This window comes from Rhododendron vialii, chromosome 13a, assembly GCF_030253575.1.
Source record: "Rhododendron vialii isolate Sample 1 chromosome 13a, ASM3025357v1".
NCBI classification, from domain to species: Eukaryota; Viridiplantae; Streptophyta; class Magnoliopsida; order Ericales; family Ericaceae; genus Rhododendron; species Rhododendron vialii.
This window is the reverse complement of record NC_080569.1, coordinates 29,774,892-29,788,364: the sequence shown is the minus strand read 5'-3', so window position 1 is coordinate 29,788,364 and position 13,473 is coordinate 29,774,892. Positions and strand designations below refer to the sequence as shown.

Here is a 13,473-nt window from a genome sequence, read left to right as displayed (position 1 = left end):
TCTAATATTATTATATCTTTTAATTACACATGCATATTGTATTCGTCATATAATAAAATAGTGCGCCATCTTTTTAAGATATCCAAGCATGCAAGCGAGAGCAATCTCTTTTAGGTGTCGATCAACTTATGTGTTAAGAATGTTGCTATCTCCTAAGATAGATTTCAAATAAAAAATCCTTATTCTGATTTGGGAGACGCAATATGATTGCAAGTTTATTTTTTTTTGATAAGTCATATGATTGCAAGTTTATTATATGCAACCCATTAGCTATTAAATTTAATTCCATATTTGCTTTGTGCATCCCAGTGTCCACCATTACCATAAAAAAAATAGTGGTGAAGCATGATAAATTCCTGACCCAGGTACTCACCAATTACTAGTTCCTAATTAATGAAAAAAATAAACGATCAAAAAAAAGAAGAAAAAAACTATTAAAAAGATTATGAGTACATACTCAGCGTACTTGCATTTTTGGGACTTGTTTTGGGTCTCATAAAGATGATCTGAGTAGCTCATTTTTTTTCAAAATATGTTTAGGGTTCCTGTAAAATATTAACTCATTTGGATATCGGTAAGAGTATTTACGAAATATTCAACTTTGGTTCAAAATGCCTGAAACAAAGTTAGATATTTTATAGACTGAGAACTCCTAGACACTTCAGCTTGGCCTCTGGAGGCGATGAGGGGAACTCCTAGATATTTTCACAGGCAAAGACCCTACAGTGGCTAAAATATCAGGCAATCTGCTCTTGGTATCATTATTAACTCCTGCAAATTGACTGATTGACACAAGCCGGTCAAAATAGGGCCTTTGCCCCGAGAGTTCCTCTCTATGCTTCTTACGCTCTCGAGTTTTAAGCTCTATTCTACTAAGGTTTTTATTTTTTAAATATTTATCTCTCGCTTTACAAGATAAGTCATTCTCTCACAATACATTATATTTAATTCAAACAATAAGTATTTATTTTCCTTAACAGAACGAGATCACGAAGCCATGAGCGCCGACATTTTGGCCAAACAGGCAACTCTAGAGCCATGTAATTTTGTTGTATCTCGCTCTACACACCTTATCGGCACTCTGTCTTTTTTGTGTGTTTGGTAGTCCTACCTCAGTTTGCTCTTTTCCTTGTAAAAATATCCACAATTTTGTGCTTCTCTGATCTTAGTGCAACATTAGATTTTGAGCTAAGAAAACTATCTAGTATTTTCTAGAAATGACGACATAAAGAAAAACAGTTGCCACCAAACTGCCCTACAATATACTCTCGCCGTTCCCAAAAAAGAGTCAAGTATTTTCTTTTGGGCTGTCCGTTTTGAATAATTAATGAGTATGCACAATTATCATTTTGTCCTTTTGAAAAGTTGTAATGTTGATGTTTCCTTGATTGGAATTACAAACCTAAAAAGGGACGGAGGATGTAGAACATAAGCCGACCAAAGCTTCTAACTCGGTTGTTATCGGCACTTTAAGTGATGGGAGGTTCTGGTTTCGAGTTGACGGAACATTATCAATACTCCTTGTACTAATCTAATTTAACGAACATACTAGCATCTTATCGTCCACCAAAACCAGAAACAAAAAGCAAAAATCTAGAACACAAGCAGAAATATTTGTATTCTCTTTCCCTCTTCATAATCCAACGTGTTTGTCAGTTGGTAAAAACTGAACTTCCGGTAATTGTGATGGGATTCTCACCCTTCCATGTCCAAATAGGTTACACAAATATGAATACCTAACCTGCTTTGTCCTATCCAGAAGAAAGCCAGGATTTCCCCATAGAACCTACTTTCTCCTATCCGGAATGAAGCCATGATTTTCCCATAGAACTCCCACAAATGAAGGAACACATTTCATATATATCAGCAACCTCTAATGGTCGAAGAGGGTTTCTTACTGCTTGCAGGGGCAATCTGTCTCTCGGGCAGCCAAAGTTGGATCACAAATTATCCGACCAACAAAGAGGAATGCTTCGTTACGATGATAAAGATGGAAAATCATGTGATCTTGAAACACAGATGCGTAATATCATGAAGCAAGTTTCCCAAAGCTAAAAGACACCCTTTCTTGCTGAAATGCATTGATGGCATAATCAACCTGAAAGTGTCCCACATGGGACTTGAACCGAAGGCTATATCCAAGCCCGATCCCATTTCCTGGTTTGCCATGTCTTAGGGCAGGATTCCCTGTAGAGAGAGAGAGATAGGCAACCATCATTTAAAAGACTGAATTGACTTGGGAAATGAGGGAACCAAAGTTAATATAAACAAAGCTCCAGACAATACAAAGAAGACACAGTGTTTCAAAAGGCACGCTAGGCGCAAGGTGCGGGGAGCTCAACTATAGCACCTCAAACCTTTGAGGAGAGGCAATGTTGATAAGAAGCAGTTGAAGCGCTTAAGGCACATGAGGCGTGCGCGTCATCCTTTTTTTTCCTAGGTTTCATCAGTCCAAGTTATAAAACCCTCCAAACTCTATACCTGTGTTTGACCGAGTGCTACGCCTCCCAACTAGGGTAGTCAAATGGGAAAACGTATTGTGCATCATTTTTTTTTACGAATCGTATTGGGATACTTATCGCGTATTGTAAGATATGTTAACGGAGCTAATACACAATCTAAAATAGTTATGCCAAATAAAAAATCTAAAAATCTATTGCATATATGGGAAAAAGCAGGTTTTAGGAATTCAAAGTTTCCCCAATTGGGTGTATTACATTGAGGTTTTCTAGTGCCTTCAGGTCTTACTTCTTAGTGAAGGGAAGGGAAGAAGAGTCTTTATATCTGATCCATGCAAAACACGATCAAAGTATGATTTTCCCTTCTATTCAAGTCCCTCTGGGTTGAGGCTGGTTTATCTTCAAATGGTTTAGAAGTCGCCATAATTAGGTCAAACGACTTAGCCGTTTGGGGTTTCGCTTCTCAAAATAAAGCGTGACTTGTTTTTCAATAAGTATTGTATGATATGTACTCAACTGGGACATACCTACATAGCATAGAATACATCGTCGTATCGTGGAATTTCTACACGAAAAGGTGTGGAGTGAGATACACAGTTTTTCAAAGAAGACAAGTAAAATCGTAGCATATGTATTCCGCATTGTAGTTTTTTAACAGCTACACTCCCAACTACATAACATGATCAGGTTCTAACAGCAGGCATGCACGGCTTCAACAAAGGCATGAGGGCGGTTTGGTATCGGATGAGATGGAGCAGCATTTCTTCTTATTTTCTAGCATATCATCTTATTTACGTAAATTCCATTCTTCCTAATCGCAAAATGGAGGAGTTCACGACACTTCGATAGAATCAACCATTTTCTCTTTTCATCGACTCTTGCACAGACGAAAACGACAATATGACCCTGTTCTGTTGGGGTTTTGAGGGAAGTTATTTAGGGTAATGAGTGGAGAGGGATAGATAGAGAAAATTTATTGGGATACATTTGAAGGAGATCAAAAGAAAACAAAAGTCTTGAGCATCTCAGCCACGGGATTGAGTACACGATAAAGAGCGAAAGGGGAGAGAAAAAAAAACCTCTATTCAGTGGGGGTCAAAAGAATGTGGAGGCAATTGGCCAGGTTGAATTAGTATCCAGCAACTTTTGACGGCTTGCCCGTTCGAACAGAGGCAGTGGCGACGCCACAGTTTAAGTAGCGGGGTTGGGTGATCACACGGCGAAAAAAAAAACTACAATTACTATATTGAATTTTTTTTCAAATTAATAAATGACCTCATTGTAATTTGATGATGACGCTATACTAGATTATTTTCCCACTTCAAATCCACCCCCCTCCCCTCTGTAAAGTTAAAAGTTAAAACATCACCGCATTACAATTTGATGACTAGTTGACCACAACACAATAGATTATTTTTCCACTTGAAACCCACCTCACTCTCTATGGGAAAATTATTTTGTGGTCTTGGGGCATCGCCACGTGGCGCCCCAATACTGCTAAACACTACACATTTCCGTGAAGTCCACCGCAAAGTGTATTAACCCCATGAAAATGTATGATGTTGAAGGGTGTTGGGATGCCACTTGGCAAAACCCCATCGAATGCAATGGAAGAAGCTCTTGAATTCTAAAAAAGAAATGTATAAACTTCTTTGCAAAGTGTATAAACTTCTTTGCAGTTCACAAAAAGAAATGTTTGTTGAGCTTTTGATGTGTTTTTTGTCGAACTAGATAGTTGATTTAATATTATTATTTATAATTGGTAAGATAATTTATGCTTATGAATGACCCCATGTTTCTAAAATTTTGGAGTCGCCACTGAACAAAGGATACATTTGAAGGAGATCAATTGAGGCAATTTGCAATTTTTGTAGCAATAGTCAAATTAACCACACCATAAAATAAAATGGAGCTTTTCAAAGAATTTAGGACCACTGGCCAAAATCGTATGAAATATTCATGAATAATCACAAAAGAACTTCACAGTTAAGTATTCTAACGGCTAGAAAGAGGTGCATCCATAAAAATACATGAAGAAGTTGCATGAGATGAAAACTAACCGGGAACATGACGACCAGAGCATAAATCAGTTCCACAATCCAAGAAAATAGCACCTTCTAACATCTGATTCTGGATACAGTAAGCACAAATGTTAGAAGCTGGTGATATTGTCCACGACCTCATTTCTATACGAATAACGGTTATAATGTCCAAGGAAAGGGAACTGCAAGGGGTTGGCCTAGTGGTCAAGACTTGGGACTTAGGGGTTTGCTCCCTCCTAAGGTCTCAAGTGGGCGGTGGGATTGGGTCCCCGGGATTAGTCGAGGTGTGCGTAAGCTGACCCGCACAATTGAGTTATCAAAAAAAAAAAGTCCAAGGAAATGGACAGATGCAAAAGTAAAAATTGTTGTGTACTAGCAAAAAGCTGTCCTATTCTCAAATAGCAGGGCTCAAGGCCTTGGCAATACACATAGAAGGACAGAGGATTAGCCAGAGTAGGAGCTCCACAACTGATTGTGTACAACATTCTGACATGCCTTCATCAGGAACTACTCGAATAGGGGTGCTTCAAGTTGGGAAAGGTTGGATCGTTCCATCCTTGCTTGCGTCTGTATCAAAGAATCACAACACCAGATGATAAAGCTACATTTGAAGATGGGGGTTTTGGAGGAGGACGACTCTGATTCTTGATGATCTTATTTTCTTTCCTCTCTCCAAACTTCCTGTTAAAATGTTCTGATTGACACGGTTCTTTCCATAATATGTAGCTTTTCTAAGTTTTGCCACAATTAGTTACTGACCTCATTACCATTAAGGATAGTATAACACCAAAACTTAGATGCCTAAACAACAAGCTAGCCCTCTCTCCCAAACGTGCCTAGCAGGTTAGGCACCTGGGAACTTGAGTATATTGTGTACATATTGCCTTCAAGGACATCATTTTAGATGCCAGCAGTCTTTCCCCCAGCAACATAATAGTGTCATGGATCCACGTAATACTCAAAACACAAGGCAATTTAGGGCCAGTTAAGCTGAAACATGAAAAAGGGTAGTTTTACAGAATTAACATTAAGCCCAAACATGTAGAAAGTTAATCTTACAGAAATACCTATAAATAAGTGAACGAGAAACAAACATATTCAGAAGAACCGACCCAGTTAATATCCCGATGATAGACAAAGAATCATTTGGGGCAGACGATCAAATAGAGAAATCCGCAAGGATGGTGCTTAAAAAAATTGGAGATAGCTAGTTGGAGTAATCTAATCCAGCGAGAAAGTTACTAACCAAAGGGAATGTCAATTCACTGTTAGCAACCAGAAAAGATCTACCAGATCCAACTGCACCCTCACCATACCCACGCACGCTACCAAGACCCCCAATGGCAAATGCTTGATAAGGAGCTATGTCCCCTACAATGGAACCACCTGTCAAGCTGTCAAACGGAAGGACATAAATTAACCATATTAGGATTTGGAAAGACAAAAGAAAAACAATTCTAAGATCATTTACTAATTACAGGAAGCATGTTGGAATGTCGGTAAAGTACTATGTTTCACAACAGAGACGCAAAGAGGATAGGCGTCACCTTTCAGAAGAGTTACCCCAGTAAAAAACAACTCCTAATATTCGTAAATTTGTCTATTGCAAAACAAAACAGAACTGTTTTAAACTAATATCAGTCATACCCTGTGGAGAAGAACTTCTTCCAATCCCGTAGTTCTTCTAGTGGCATAAACCTTACTCCTTTTCTTTTACTTCTATATACTTCCAAGCCTCTTAGCTAATATAAGTTTTTTTTTTTTTTTGATCGGCACTCTTAGCTAATATAAGTTAGTAATAAAGCTTGCTCGATAGAGTTCTAAAATGTATTTCTTCTGCTTCCTCACTCACTTTCTAAATGATTCTTCCTATGCTCCTCACCACCTTGGTATTCATTTTACCATGACACTCCCTGTTTACTAGATTCTTGATATTTTGACATCCACATTTCTATTCCTTCTTTACGCAATTTCTGATGTAGCAAGATAGATCCTAAGAGTGACCACCTCAGCAGAATGTCTAACCTTGTCAAGAGAAATGCTGGCCCCAGACTTATGCCCTTTGATGCAAGAAACTTGAACCGGTTGAAGATCAGCCATTTGGATAGAACAGGAATTCCTTGTTCGATTTGCAGACTCAACTGCATACAAGGACAATTTGATGTCAAAGAAATAAAAGAACCAGACACTCTTCAGATTATGTATCATATAGGCAACAGCTATAGTTGGCTTCACTTAGGTAAAGGAAGATATATTACTCGATCAAAACTGCGGTCATATTCCTTAGCAAATTGAGACTCCTGCTTTAATACTACCATACTGTCATGACAACTGCCACTGTATATCAAGCATTTCACAAACGTTTTAGAATCAGTCAACCAGTTAATTTGAAAACAGAATGACTAAGGCTGTATTGGGATCAAAGATTTTAGAAGGAATTTATTGATGGAAAAGAAAAAGGGAGGGAAAAATATCGCCACTACATGAAGGGAAATCCCCCAAATCTTCTGTTCCGGCCACAAATTTGTCTACAAATATTTGATCCAAACACAGCCTAAAAGCATCAACTACCTGCAGGTAACTGGAAACCCATCAAGATCTTTGCTTATTGAGCGCCCATCATCATTAACTGGACGCACATGCTGCAACAAGAAAATATTAATACCACTTAAATTTCTAACTCATGCTCTAGACGTAAAGCATGTAGACAGATGCTCATTAATTTGTGAGAAAACATAAAAACATATGCACCTCAAACTTTATACTGGTTTTGCTGCTCCAATGGGAACTTGCAGGCTCATTGAGATCTAGCCCTATAGAGAAGCGACAAAGATTTACACCTCCACTCCCTGAACGAGAGAAGTTTTCAACAGGCAGACCGTGGACCCCAATCTCAGGTGAAATAGAGTGCTGGAAAGAAAAGTTATTTAAATTAGATGGCTACAAAGTGTAAACTTCCACTCAAGAAAGTTGAACTTGTAAAGTGTAATAATCCTGAGTTGTGTTTTCTGTATCTAAGACTTAGTCCGTTTTTGTAAAATTTCGACCAAAATCCAGATACTGTAGATGGTCAGTGGTCAGCAGCCTACAGAAAAAAATAATCCTTGCATCATCCAAATTGCTTCTCGACATTAAATCTTCATTCAAAGTGCCTGTCATAGTTTGGAAATGGAAGTTGCACTGATTCCAGAGATCTTGTCATGCTCTCAGTCATATCTATTGCGATCGGTAGATTTACATATCGCAGGCGCCACTGTTCGAGCAAAATATATGAAACATGAAATTTCAGAAAATGCGAGATTTCCACTCAAGTAAAAAGAAGCCTCGCACCGTCCAAATTGCTTCTCAAAATTCAGTTTTTATGGTTTCCAACTTGAAGTTGTATTGATTCCATGGGTCCTAGCACGCTCATTTCTAGTAAAATTTGCTATGCGCCAGCCTCCATTTGTTCAATTTGCAATGAAGAAATAGTTTCTAACAAGAAGAGACAGAAACCTGAATAGTAAAACACCGTTGAGGAAGCCATTCGGGCCTCGGCTTCCTATAAGCTACGAAGAAATTCGACTCATCGAGTCCCTTATCCCACGACACATCAAGCTTCTCGCTCCTACCAAATAAATTGGGGTGTTTGATGTAAAGACTGCAACCAGAAAAAAGACGTATAAGCCAATCATCCCACCAATTTACAAATCAAACTAAAAGGACGTATAATAGAAAAAGTTTGATATCGAAAACTACTACCCACATTGAATTGTAAAACAAAGAGGAAAATCGAAAAATGAAAAAAGCTACCTTCCAATTATTAGTGAAAGTGGACTGCCAGAATTCCTGTTTCAAAAGGAGAGTCACAGAATGTAAACAGAGAGAAGATAGATATCATTCAAAACAAAAGGGACAATACAAGTTATAAAGAAGAAACCTGAAAGGGGAGAGCATCAAAGCAGCACAAAGCTTCTGGGTAAGATCAACATTGAAGTCTATCTTGGCTGTAAACAAACAATCAATCATCAGAAACCCATCACCACAACCCATGGCTTAAGAACTAACAATGAAAAGCCACGAGGACTTTGGCCCAACGGCATCCGGAGTGCACTTAGATGCGAGGAGACAACCGAAGGGCAGGAGTTCAACCCTCTTCCAAGACGTTAATCCAACTATTCTAACAATACATACTTTCGCTGATAAGAAAAACTAATAATGAAAATGCCAATTAATAAATTGGGACAACCTCGTAAGGATATGAAGGGTTTCAACAAAGAAAGAGGATTTCTTATTAATACCACAATCAGTGTACGGAATGTGGGTGTGAAAATTTGTGGGTTTTGTACTAAAACACCGGGAAATTACCTTTGCCAGCATGAATACTCTTCTGAGCCCCCATACAGAACTGGTTTCAGCTCAATCATTCAAATGGAAGCTTCATTGACGCCGGAGAGAGAGAGAGAGAGAGAGAGAGAGAGAGAGAGTTTTGGTGCTTAGCGTGCGAGCTTTGTTTTGGCAGCTGTTCTCGGAGGGAGAGAATCTGGAGTTATCTCTTTCTTGTATTTTGGTGGGTTTCGATCCGTTCGAATTGAAGGTTACATTTTACTTTATGGAAGTCCTCAAAGTTTTTCTGAAGTTTGAGCCTTCTGAGGTTCCAACCCAACGGCAAACGAATATTTGTGTGGGACCGACCCGATCAATCGTGTGAAATTTCCCACGAAGGGGACAAAGGATCCTTCGTGTTTTTTTTATCCGCCGAAGTGACGAAGGATAGCACCCTTTTCCTGTAGTCTGAACAGGGCAGGCAAACCGGTTCTCGCCCGTGAGTTATCAATCCGACTTGGGTGATTCTTGTTTCTATATGTGGTACAATACTATTTGAAGCTAATAGTCTTGAAAACTCGAATAGGACAAACCGGTCGACGGAGACCAATAACTTCTTAGAGAGCGGTGTACACCAGAACCCATAACAGGGTTCTTCGTAATTTTATATTTGGAGATGGGCAATTGGGCATGGGCAGATTATCTGCGAATCTGTGCTTGGATGGCAAGAATGGGAAAAAAATGTTTGATTAATTACACTTTTTATGTCCTAGTTTTGTGATGGGTGTATGGATAAAACTATTCGGTATTATTGTAACGGTATGTTTTATTTCTTTCTAATTTTTTTTTATCAAATTCTCATTAAGTTTTCCCGGATTTAATATTTGTCTTGACTAACCAAAAGGTAGAAAGTACAAATTTACGACCAGATTTCCCTAAAAATTCATTAACAAGTAGAAAAACAACTCTAAAAACAGAAATTTTTTGCAAAATACAGATTTTTTTTTTTGCAATTTTTATTATTGCTAGAGTTGTCATATCTCTGAAACATTTCTGATGTTAGATTCATTTTTTAAATATATTTTTTGATTCCTCTCGTCAATACGAATGATCAATTTCAAAAAATTTGACAAAAATTCTCAAAACATGAATTATATCCATTGTCTTTCGGAAAAATTAATTTTGTCCAAACACACCCTAATGGTATATTGACCATACCTAATTTTTTTTTTTTTTTTTGAAAATGTCAGAGTATTTCTAATTCATTTGGTTGAAGGGTACACACTATAATAGAGGTTCAATTTCTAATTCATTTGTCCAAACACACCCTAATGGTATATTGACCATACCTAATTCATTCCTAATAAAAAAAATTCACTTGGTTGAAGGGTACACACTATAATAGAGGTTCAATTTCGTTAACGCTGCCTTTCCACATTTTGAAAAGCGAGGTCAGTGTAAATTCAGAAGACTCAAAAGAGTTTTTGCATTTATCAAAAATCTTAAAGGAGGTAAGCGTAATTTACCCTAAGAGTACCAGCACTACTAGTAATAATATCAATTAACATGATGATATTCATCTCCAATTGGGTTTTAACAAAATATATGGGCCATCAAGAGCTAATATTTTGACTCAAGTACCAAAGAATAAAAGAGAAGTAGATGGTCATCTTCTTTATTCGAATGAAAAGATTTCTCACCAATACAATACCAAGAAAATAAAACCAAGTCTCTATGGTTCACATATAAAATGAGAGCCAAATAGCCTAGCTAGGTCTTGGTATTTACCTTCAAAGTTTCATGGATGCCAACATTAAAATTAGCATTAGCAGCTATCTAGTTATTATACTGCTAAAATGAAGACTGTGATCCATACCCTAACCCTTCTTGTGCTACTAGTTTCCAACAGGTTGTGCACTGATGCAAAGGTCCACGTCCATGTGATAAACCGGCTAGGAGATAACAAGCCCATGAACATACATTGTCAATCCAATGACGATGACCTCGGCTATCAGAAGGTGGAAGACGGAAGTGAAACAACGTGGAGCTTTTCGGTTAATTTTTGGGGCACGACGTTGTTTTATTGTGATGTCCAGTGGGGAGACTCGGGCTGGAAGCACTTCGATGCTTATGACGCAAATCGGGATTATGATCACCGGTGTCATTCGGAATGCCGATGGATGATATCCGAAGAAGGGTGGTTGTACGGTTATAACCAAGAAGATGAGAATTGGGAGCTCTTTAGCTTTCAGTAAACATGACTAATTGGGGGATGAAGTCACACCCTTATTTGTAACTAAGACATTCTAGTGTTTTGTGATTAACATGCCAATCTACCTAAGGAACCGTTTCCAAAAAGGAAATAAGTACAGTATTATTTTTTAAGAAGGCAATTTCAAGCTAAAAAATTATGTGCTTACGTAAATTATTTTTCCATCAATATGGATCTTGTTTGATAGATCTCATTGAGATATTTTATACGGTGCAAAAAAAATAAAAAAATTAATTTTCATTTACATTATTTTTGAGTTTGAAAATGTGAAATACGTACTTATATTTTTTTTAAGAAGGTTCCAAACAATGTGGGATGGTATTTCCATAACATCCCCTTCACGTGTAGCTATATTTGAGATCTGTCACTTGCAACCTCATTTTGGGTCTATTATAGTGCAACCTTTTTTGTTGGTTTGTGAAAATTTTATATCTAACCCAAAATCGATTGGCGATAAGTGCCGCTCAAGCTCATATATTAGTTTTTGAGGTGATAATTAACCGATGTGGGACAAATTTCAGTCCAACGTTTACAATTAGAAGGTTCATTCCCTTTCCATGGTAACCACACATGAATTTTCAAAGTAAAAGCTTTGGGTTTAATTAAGCTCCATTTTGAGGTTTTTTTTTTATGGAGCCATAAGTGTACTCCGCAGAAGCTTTAATAAATCTGTAGTCGGAGAAAATCTTTTTAATTGCGGAGCCGTGAATAGTTGTTTACGCCTTACGGAGCCAATCGCGATCGTCCAAAAGTGTTTTGGACGGTTAAAATCCAGACCGTCTAGAACACTTTTTAACGGTTGCGATCGGTTGTTATTGTAAATAACTTGTTCACAAGGGCAGAGGGAAAAAGAGACAAGTGGGGTCAGCTGACCCACTGCCTTTCGGGTTTTGATAGGAATAAGTATATTCTTCATCCAATTTTTACTTGCTTGACCCCACTTTGAAATACTAATTTGCCTCTATTCATTCAAAGATTTGGTACTCAGTAAAAAAAAAAAAGAGGCAAAATAGAATCTTCTTTTTATCTCTTTCCCCACCAAAATCGATCCCCAATTGTTCTGTTTCATCACGATGATTTATCAATCGGATTCATTGGAGGTATGCCCCAAGAGTGCCTCTCTTTGGTGCTTATGTTTCTCGAGCTTGAAGCTCCATCTTCACTATCTCGAAGCCATCAGCCAGCACACATTTTGGCCAAACAGGCAACGCTAGAGCCGTGTAATTTTGTTGTGTCTCGCTCCACACCAAGCACCTTATCAAAACTCTTTTTCTTGTGTGCGTGTGTGGTAGTCCTACCTCAGTTTGCTCTTTCTCCCTTGTAAATATCCACAATTTTGTGCTTCTCTGATCTTAGTGCAACATTAGATTTTGAGCTAAGAAAACTGTCTATTTTCTATAAATGTGACAATAAAATGAAAATCAGTTACCTAGCTGACCTATAATATACTCCCTCCGTCTCTAAATAAGAGAAATAAGAGTTCAGCATTCTGCCTATATGAAAAGTTAATGGGTAAAAATGGTACAATTATCATTTTGTCTTTTGGAAAAATTAATGGGTAGAAGTGGACAATTTTGAAATGCTAATGACACATCTATTTGTCACACTCCAACCAAACCTCTTTCACATACAGGTGGGTTCCGTAGAAATGGGACCCGACTGTACGTGAGAGAAGTGTGATTGAGGTGTGACAAATTGATGTGTCCCTAGCATTTCTCAATACTTACTTTTCTGTTACTACAAGCTACGTAACCTAATTTTCATGAAATTAGATCTTTTTGCGTAGTACTAGAGTAAAGCTATTAGGAATAAACAAAAGTCTAGATTTTATACAATTCCTTTTTAGAGAAGAAGATATAGAGAGATGAAAATAATATCTTCTTTCGATAGCTAGTTGAATAACCTCATTGTGTCATAGTGTCTTCCATAAGATTGCATTTCAACGCCATAAAATAGCAACACTCTATACATTCTTGCATAAGAAAAATACACCATTCTTGTTATGATGCATGATCCAACGCCAACAACGTATAAAAATACTTATAATCTAATGTGTCCTAACCGTTTCTGTATCCTAGTATTTTTTATTTTCTTGCATCACTGTGTCAGTATCTTGTATCGGTGTCCTTACGTTATATATCACATCACGTACAATGGTATAGTTTTAATGGGGCGGCCCAACTTAATGATTTTGACGGATTCAACTAGAGACACGGAGCTTACGAAACGATGTGATTTCATTGCACCAACAAAGAGGCAATTGCAGAGGAAACGAAGATTTCTGACAAAATAGATATCATGACAACCTTGCCTTGATACCAAGTTTAAACAACTTAATCATACCACCATTCATACCACAAAGAGAGGAGAAGAAAAAATTATTATTCGATTGACC

General features: G+C 37.7%; 2 protein-coding genes across 2 annotated transcripts; one reads left to right on the top strand and one right to left on the bottom strand.

The window, feature by feature from the left end:
* Nucleotides 1-1,594: 1,594 nt before the first annotated feature.
* Nucleotides 1,595-9,224, bottom strand: LOC131312452 (outer envelope protein 39, chloroplastic). The gene is made up of 11 exons (XM_058340200.1): nt 8,849-9,224; nt 8,421-8,487; nt 8,294-8,329; nt 7,997-8,141; nt 7,253-7,411; nt 7,073-7,143; nt 6,760-6,838; nt 6,527-6,642; nt 5,748-5,895; nt 4,520-4,589; nt 1,595-2,187 (listed from the first exon to the last, which is right to left on the bottom strand). The coding sequence occupies exons 1-11, from the start codon at nt 8,880-8,882 to the stop codon at nt 2,030-2,032; spliced, it is 1,083 nt and encodes a 360-aa protein (XP_058196183.1). The 5' UTR covers nt 8,883-9,224; the 3' UTR covers nt 1,595-2,029.
* Nucleotides 9,225-10,662: 1,438 nt separating this feature from the next.
* On the top strand, nt 10,663-11,061 carry LOC131314099 (self-incompatibility protein S1-like). The gene has a single exon (XM_058342591.1). It carries the CDS (start codon nt 10,663-10,665, stop codon nt 11,059-11,061), a length of 399 nt encoding a protein of 132 aa, XP_058198574.1.
* Nucleotides 11,062-13,473: the final 2,412 nt, after the last annotated feature.

Excerpts from the sequence above, each read along its gene's own strand:
- LOC131312452 (XM_058340200.1), bottom strand. The coding sequence starts at position 8,882 with ATGGGGGCTCAGAAGAGTATTCATGCTGGCAAAG. Across the intron at positions 7,412-7,996 it reads AACGGTGTTTTACTATTCAG|CACTCTATTTCACCTGAGAT; the intron begins GTTTCTGTCTCT and ends TTTTCTTTCCAG. Across the intron at positions 5,896-6,526 it reads CCAGCATTTCTCTTGACAAG|CTTGACAGGTGGTTCCATTG; the intron begins GTTAGACATTCT and ends TCCGTTTGACAG.
- LOC131314099 (XM_058342591.1), top strand. The coding sequence starts at position 10,663 with ATGAAGACTGTGATCCATACCCTAACCCTTCTTGTGCTACTAGTTTCC.